Source organism: Tasmannia lanceolata, unplaced genomic scaffold, assembly GCF_043159265.1.
Source record: "Tasmannia lanceolata isolate RefF3 unplaced genomic scaffold, GAP_Taslan_0.1 ptg000015l, whole genome shotgun sequence".
Classification (NCBI taxonomy): domain Eukaryota; kingdom Viridiplantae; phylum Streptophyta; class Magnoliopsida; order Canellales; family Winteraceae; genus Tasmannia; species Tasmannia lanceolata.
The window spans coordinates 37,617,195-37,625,905 of NW_027518692.1; the positions used below are offsets into that span (position 1 = coordinate 37,617,195).

The 8,711-nt window shown below is 38.1% G+C and overlaps 1 protein-coding gene across 1 annotated transcript; it reads right to left on the bottom strand.

The window, feature by feature from the left end:
* Positions 1-1,275: 1,275 nt before the first annotated feature.
* Positions 1,276-3,721, bottom strand: LOC143847073 (AAA-ATPase At3g28580-like). Its single transcript, XM_077355744.1, has 2 exons — positions 3,077-3,721; positions 1,276-2,831 (listed from the first exon to the last, which is right to left on the bottom strand). Exons 1-2 carry the CDS (start codon positions 3,640-3,642, stop codon positions 1,859-1,861), a joined length of 1,539 nt encoding a protein of 512 aa, XP_077211859.1. The 5' UTR covers positions 3,643-3,721; the 3' UTR covers positions 1,276-1,858.
* Positions 3,722-8,711: the final 4,990 nt, after the last annotated feature.

Sequence of the window (8,711 nt, forward strand, 5' to 3'; positions counted from 1 at the left end):
ACTGGGTTTTTCTTCATTCCTAATTTTATAAGATTCTTGCTTTCATTATTGGTTAGAATAGTCCTAATATTTTACATTGTTTTTCGTCATTCCTAATTTTATAAGATTCTTGCTTTCATTATTGGTTAGAATAGTCCTAATATTTTACATTGTATTAAGTGAATGACTATTGTGTTTTTGGGGTTGGTAAGCAAAGGAGAGAAAAAAAATTCCCTGATTAAAATAGGATTTTTGTTTTCCTACATGATCCCATGCTCTCCTCACTTATACCCCCCCCCCCTTCAAATCTCTGTCTCTTGCCTCTTTGCCCTCTCTCACACCAGGTAAATAAATATTCCATGATTTTTTTCATGGTTACAAAACACGCCTTAAAAGTCATTAACTAGATCATTTATGAAACTATTATAATCATTATTTGTAATTAATTTAAGTTCAAGCCATTTGCATATCATATTATATGCAAATAATGTTTAGAGAAACCAACCAAAGATTGAAAGAAACAGAGTAGGAATAAAACAGAAACCAAGCTAGACAAAGAAAACAATTATCGAAAGAAAACAGAAACCAAAGAGAAAAGGGGGAATCTGAGAAGCTATGTTGAGGCATCCTGTTGATGTCATCAGCCAGAAGAGCCGTGATTCCATTTGTTACAAGTCTGTCCTATTACTAGATTTTCTAGATCTTTGATCCTGCTTGGTGAAAAAGAAGTCCTTTAAATTGTCTTGATTCTTTGCACGCCATAATCTCACGAATATGATGGAAAGCTGCACTGACTAATGAATCTTGAAATTATTTTACGTTGTGGGAAGCAGTGGGACTCATGAATTTATCTCAGCTCAACTAAGCCTTTGTCCCAAACTAGTTGAGGTCGGCTCATGAATTTATTATTGAAAAAAAGGTGAGACCCGTGAATTTATACAGGTCCCATCACTTCTACGAATGGAACATGAATGATTAAACATGGGTCAAAAAAGCAAAATTGGCTCATGTAGTGGCCTTGCAGATGTGGTTATTTGTTCATGGAAAAGGATACGAAGGCACGTGCTTCAATCAAGATTGTTCCAAATGCTCAGATCGTCCGATGGATCCAAAGGATCAGAACGTTAATAGAGAGGATTTGGGCACACCAGCTGGATCTGAACGTGTTCATTGGATCCATATCCTAAGGCTGTCCCAGCCTGAGCAGAGGGATAGATGTGAAATTGATAAGTATCCTACTCTTTTCCTGTATGTACCTTCTGTCCTTCCAGTCAAATTTTCTTCCTTGTCTGAGAAATGTAATGTAATGTAGTTTTCTTTTTAGCATGTTCAAGTGAATTTTCAGAAAATGTATGCTTGATCTAAGAAAACTGGGAGCAGATATATATATATGATCTGAGTCGACTACAGAAATACATTAATATGTACATTAAAGCATTTGCTTGAGAAACATAGATAAATGTATGATGATGAGAAGGAATCTTTTCTGCATTTGAATTAAGCTTGGAAATCGGTTCTCCGTTCGCACAAAAGCCGGGATGACTTATGGTTTTTGCTTGGCAATTGGGTGCAACTTCACCAAAACCCATTGTATGTTGATGTGTCACCCTTATTTCCTCCAGGTAAAATCCAAGCCAAAAACCACAAAAATGTGGTTTTTTGCTTGTATTTCTTGGGAACGATGCTTTTTCTTTTTCTCTTCCCTCTATATTTATTGACACTCCGTACTACTACTCTACAAGGTTGACAACCAATTCAAACACTACTTGTGACTATTCTACTAGGTATGTTCTAGGTAAATCCAATGCTTGACTCCTCCCTGTTGGCTACTTATACCACTACTCTATACACGAGGTAAATACCTGCAACCAAAGATAGCCTAACAGTACACACATCTGTCATTATTGTTCCAATATCTTGGCTGATGAGCTGGAGGAAACTTGGGGTCCAATGCTTTAAGCATCCCCTTCTCGCCATTGTCTGTCCTTGCTGTCTTGACTCTGCTGTTTTCTTTTGATCGAATTGCTTTTTCCTTGGCCTTATGAAGGTTACGAATCAGGTTTTTGAGGCAAGTCTCTGTATTTTCAAGAGGAGTAGCTATGGAGGACTTGGGCATCAAGCATTCTGCTACGTTTGCAGGGGTGATGTTGATATCTTTCATCATTTGGCAGATGGTCTCAAACAATGGATGTGAATTGAGGTCTAGATAGTTCTTGGCAAGCACCTTGAATCCTTCAAAGCTACAGTAAGATAGCTCTATGTGTTTGTCCATCCGACCTTTCCTGATTAGAGCAGGATCCAACTTGTCCACATAGTTGGTGGTGAAGATGATGATGCGTTCTCCTCCGCAGGATGACCAAAGCCCATCAATGAAATTGAGAAGCCCTGAGAGGGTAACATTGCTACTACTCTCTTCTTTGTCTGGTTTAGGGGGAAGCTTCTTCTCATTCTCATCGTCACCCTCCATTTTCTTCATAGCTTTCTTCCGTTGTCCAGACAGGTCCAGAGAGCAGTCTATGTCTTCTATGACGATGATCGACTTGCTTGTGGTTTCTATGAATAGTTTCCTCAGCTCCGTGTTGTTCTTCACCGCTGTCAACTCGAGGTCATACACGTCATAATCCAAGAAATTTGCCATGGCAGCGATCATGGTGGATTTTCCTGTGCCTGGTGGGCCATAGAGTAGGTATCCCCGTTTCCAAGCCTTCCCAATCTTTGTGTAATAATCTTTTGCCTTGCTGAACGTCAAGAGGTCTTGTATGATCTCTTCCTTCTTTTCTGGGTCCATGGCCAGTGTCTTGAAGGTTCCTGGGTGCTCAAAGGGGACGTGACTCCATATAGCCGAGTTGTGCCTGTTGAATTATAAATGATTAAATCTTAAGCTTTTGGAGTAATTGATTGTTTCACATGGTATCAGAGCTATTGCTTCATGGCAAGGTCCTAATTTAAAACGCAACAACTCCTTGATATTAAAAATCCATGTGTATGGCCAAACCAAAAGTGGGCCACAAGTGAGGGGGAGTGTTGAAGTATTAATGATCAAATAACATTAACTCTAACAGCTTAAGCTTTTGGATTAATTGGTTCTTTCAGATACCTGTACCAGTTTTGGCTGGAATTATTGGTGTATAACTTTCTCTGCCGATTTCTCAATCTGATTGCCTTTCCTTCTTCAATGACATGGTTTAGATACTCTTCAAGAACAAGTTGTCGGTGGCTATGGTGGAATGTTAGGCGGTAAGATATGTCCTCGTGCGGCGGGTAACATGACATGGTTTGGGTGAAGGGAGCTCTCTTGCTCGCAGTCCACCAAAGCTTAATGCCACGAAATTCGTCTGTGACCTCCTCGCGGTCGTCCATGCTGAGGACAAGGTTGTTGATACCTTTGCCCACTTCTACCTTGAGTCGCTTGGCCTCCTTGGATGTGCTGCCGATCAGGTAGGATTGAACTGCAATGTAGGCGTCACTGCGTTTGAATCGTTCGCCGGTGTACTCTGGGATTGTGATATTTACGTAGGGATCTAGGAAATCCATCAATTTGCTGGTGTATCTTTTCACCACAACTTTGAGCTCAGTGGGGAAGTATTTGCGAAGGACTGCCCATAAGAACATGAGGCTAGCAAGGGTTGATCCCAACCCAGCCCATGATTCTTGCTCCATCATAGTTCTGTTTGGTTTGCTATCTCTTGGCTCTCTTGTTGCTCACCGAGAGACCCAAATGCTCTTTAGAATCCCACTTCGATCCTTCCCTCATATTATTTATAATGATGAAGTTGTCGGTATACCATGCTGCCATTTAGTTGACGCCCACAATTGGTTACATATTTAAAGCTCCATGCAACGTTGGCACGCCATATAATGTCAGCATGTTTGTTTATCTAGCAATATCTACGTCAGGCTTGCATTGCTAGAAAGCTACTCTAGCATGGTTCTTTTCTCAGGAGGTTAATATTAGATACGGGGAAGCTTCTTGGAAGCTAGTTAGTGAGTTTCTTTTCTTAAATTATCAGGAATTGTCTTTATGTAAGTAGTAGTTGTGTCAAAGGAAATTACAAAAAAACTACATGTTTTGGACTTTTGTTTCTCTGTTTATTTATTGTAGTTGCTTTCTTAGAGGTTTTATTTCTATATTGGGTTTTGTGCAAATGTCTTGTATTCTGAATAGTGATACGTTACCTTGATACGTTATCCTAACGGACTAATGTGCGCGACGCACATGCGTGTGTTACGGGAGTTGTGATTTTTTTTTAAAATTTTCTTAGCAGAGAGAAAAAGGAGAGTTTTGTAACCCTAAACTGAAATAACGAAACTCTTCTTCCATGGATGTAAGCACACTGCAGAACAACATATATCTTGTGTTCATGCTTAGTGTGATTGTGTTTCTTGCATCTCTTCTTGACGTTTAGTGCACATCGCGTTTGATCCTATTTTAAGTGAACGAAGATCTCTCAGTTTTTACACAAAATACAAATTACATATGATTGACATTGACGAAAGGTGGTATTTGATGTCGGTGATTATGTGTGGGTAATTCTTTCTGGGAACGATATCTAACCAAGAGAACACAGCGAACTTAGACCAAGAACTCTAAGAAGGATAGGTCTTTGTGATATCATTTAAGCAAATAAATGACAATGTCTATCGTTTGAAATTGCCAAGCCACATGAATACTTCATAAATACTTTATGCTTTCAATGTCAAGGATCTTGCTGCATACAAAGGCAACTCGTGACTCATCGGACGAGGAGAACACACACAAATTCGACGACTTTCCTTCAAGATGAGGCAACTGATACTAGTTGAAGCCCACCTGATCATAGATTGACCACCCCAAGAGCAGGGGCGGAGCCAGGAATTTACACTTCGTGGGGGCCGGACTAATTTACACTTGCCTGCATCGGTCATTGAGGGGCCATGGCCACTAAACTACCTAAGCATGCATGTACAGCAATGGACCTTTAAAGGGATTTTGCATGTCATTGGGGGGCCATGCCCCCCTCATGCTATATGTGCCTCCGCCCCTGCGCAAGATGACCCACAACTGGTGCCATATTTAGAGCTCCATCCAACGTTGGCATCCATTGTGTAAATGTCAGCAAGTTTCTTTTTCTCACATTAGATAATAGGAGCAATAGCTACATCAGTGGTGCATTGCTGAGAAGCTAGTCTAGCATGTTTAGTTAATATTAGAAATAGTTATATTATTATTAAGAAGCTTTATAAAAAAATTATTATTAGGAAGCTTCTTGAAAGCTAGTTTGAATGTTTATTTAATAGGAAATGTCTTATATAAGTAGTAGTTATCTTAAAGAAAACTACACAAAACTTCACGTTTTGGACTTTGGTTTCTTTGTTTATTTATTGTAGTCGCTTTCTTATAGGTTTTGTTTTTGGATTGGGTTTTATGTCTTTCTTAATTATATAGGATTCTTTCTTGCTCTCCTCATCGGTTAGAATAGTGTCCCATTATTTTATACTTTGTAAGAAGTGAAGGATGGATGGTGATTTTTGGATTTTGAAATTGGAAAAGAAAACTGTGTTCCTGTGAATATAGTGCCCATTGTTGGCTGCGTGTAGGTCCTATTTTAATTGATTACACATTGAAAAAGCTGAAGGGAGGTTGAAGAACCTTGGCATTATTGTATAGGAAAATGACAGTTAGGGGTGCTTCAATTGTTTTTTTTTTTCACTAAGCAAGCAGAAAATTATTAAGAATGATAAATAGAATACAACAACAGGGAAGGTGAGGCTAAAGAGCTACTTGGCTCTTTGGTTTCCACAAAAAAACAGTTTTTATTTGCGAATAAGATTATTTTAGTCTAATATTATTTGCAAATGTGATGATAAAACCTCTTTAAAAGTCATAAACTGCATCATTTCTGATACTATTATAATCATTATTTGTAAGTAATTTAAGTTCAAGCCATTTGCATGTGATATCATATGAAAATAAATGAAAGAAAACAGAAACCGACCAAAGACTGAAAGAAATAGAATAGGAAGAAAACAGAAACCACCATAGACAGAGGAAAAAAGAACAGATAGAAAATAAAAACTATGGAGAGGAGGGAAACTGATAAGTGATATGGAGGCATCCTGTTGATGTCATCAGCCAAAAGTGCAGTGATTCCATCTAGTCGACTCGGTGTGGTTCGACCGAGTACTCGGTTGATGTGGTTATAATTTGGAGAGTCAGAGGAATTTTTATTAACTTACTAGGAAAAAAACCATGGACTTGAGCCAGAACTCAGCCAAGATAGAAGTGAGTCAGACTCGAGCGAGTCAACAATGATGCAAAGTAGTTTGAAATAGTGGTATGGATTTATCAATTCCATTTTGATTGATCAAGTCGAGGAAAACAATCGTGATACAGCATCAATCCATTGCCAAGTGTGCCATGATCAGGTCCATGAATATTGTTGGCCATTAGAAGTCCGGCCTATTACTCATTTAGATACATGGATTTTATAATCCAGGGGTGTAAAATCCTGTATTTTACAATCTAAAACTTGATTTTACAATCCTGGATCATAAAATCCAGGGTTTAGGTTATAAAATCGAGGTTTTAGCTTGTAAAATCCGGGCTTATACAATCCTGTATAATAAAATCTACATATCCAAACGTATTATTAGTTCATGTAGTGGATAATTCTAGATCTTCGATCAAGCTTGACAAAGAAGAGATCCTTTAAATTGTCTTTAACCTGTTGATTCATTACGCGCTTGAATCTTGCGAATGTGATCCCTATTGACCATTGGACCTGGACCGGGTCGAGCTGCGATGAGCCGATGACCCGTTAAATCAACAGTCCTAATTACCAAGCACATATGCCACCTGAACATTCAGTCATAGCCGTTTTCATTCATCAAGACGATCTCATCTTGCCAATCAAGCTTGTTAGAGTGTATTAGATCTAGTATGATCTGACTGTTGAATCTAAGATGTTAGAGTGATAGAAGCGGTAGATTAGTCAACTAAGCAGTCAAGATAAAATATGATTTCTTTTATGCTTATGTTTATCTTCATTCTTATGTGTGACTGATCTATTTAAGCACTGATTGTAGCTAATGTTAGTATCCATGATAAATAGAAATTCATTTATTTTACAAAGCTCATAGTAGATACAACATGTTAGAACTCATAAGCAGAAAACACATACTTATTTTTCCAAACTCTTCCCAAACATTTCCTGTATTTTCCGAACATTTGCCTTTCCCAATTATTACAAATCAACAACATGAAATTGATCTCGTTAGGTGTAGATCCTCGCATCATGTGGGTCATGATCATGGGACCTCTTCTTTGGCCTGATTTCATTTCGTGTGTTCCTAAACGGAGCTTGCCTACCAAAAAAAACAAGCCGCGAAGGAACCATGCACCTTCCATGGAAAGCTACAATTACTAATGATAAAAAACTAGTGGGGATATAGTTAACATATAGTACTAGTGTTTTTTTTTGTTTGAAATGGCATATATTATAAAAGAAACAGAAGGACACCCGAAAGGGAATATCCAAAGATACAGATCAAAAAATAATAAAGAAAAACTAATTACAAAATGACTAGGCCATCAAATAGAAAATTGATCAGACCAATTCATCGAGATACATACATAGTACTAGTGTTGTTATTGTGTCCCTGAATCATTTCTAAAAGCTTAAGCTGTTAGAGTTGGTGTTATTTTATCATTTATACTTAAACACAAAGCTACAATGGCAGAGGATGTGTTGGACTAGTGATATAAAACCACTTGGGGTTAACTTCTTTATAAAAGGATATTCTTGGAATGTGTATTTAAGTCTACTGGGGGCTTTTATCTTTAGTTGGGGCTTTTGATTTCAAGAGAATGACTTAGGGCTCTTTCTCTGCAAGAAAATAGGGTTTCTTCTCCTCCTCTTGCAAGAGCTTGGATCCAAGGTTATTGGGTTTCTATTACGGTGTTTTCCGGGCTGTGAAGACATTGTTAAGAGAGTGTTGTGTTTTTGCTTGGGTTGCAAGAAGAAGGTATTGGCGGATTTTTCACTGTTATTGAAGTAAGGGTTTTCACCCTTGTTTGTAATTTCCTAGCCTTGTTAGCGAATCTTTAGTTGCTAAATTGCCCTTGGATTTAGGTCAAGTGCCAAACCACGCAAATATTTTGTGTCTTTCGATTTCTTGTTGTCTTTCTTTATTTCACTACACACTTGATTTGTTGCACATTTTCATTTGGGCTAATTTCGTGGGTTACCGTGGCCATTTGTTATTGTTTGTGGTTACTGGTAATCGGACTTCTAGCCCGGGTTCTTTCCGCAGCAAGATGGTAGACGAGCTATTGAAAGAGGAGATTTTATTGAAAATAAAAACAGGTTTAAGAAAATCTAAATAATTAACAGAATCAGGAGATGGCTGGACCGGTCATCCGTGGAGAACAAATCACTCGATATTGTGATCAAAACTATGTTCGATCGACCTACTCTGATAGCATTATAGAACTTAGAAAAGCTAATAAAATGAGATTGATCGAATAATTCTTTGTATATTACAATATGGAGCCTGCTTACATAGAGCATCAAGGTGTAAAGATAGACAAAGAAAAAGAAAAAGATAGAAAGATTCTAATCTACCCTAGCTATCTCATCTAATGGTCTGAATTGAACGTAGATGCCCCCATCTGCTTGCAGTGTCTGGACAATGAGAATTGACTAAGAAAGTGGTTCTAGTAATCCATCCAATTTTGAAAATAAAATGAAATA

What these genes read in the sequence shown, in the direction of transcription:
- LOC143847073 (XM_077355744.1), bottom strand. Translation starts at nt 3,642, where the DNA reads ATGATGGAGCAAGAATCATGGGCTGGGTTGGGATCAACCCTTGCTAGC. An exon ending in TCCAGCCAAAACTGGTACAG is followed by an intron (nt 2,832 to 3,076) that starts GTATCTGAAAGA and finishes ATAATTCAACAG; the next exon opens with GCACAACTCGGCTATATGGA.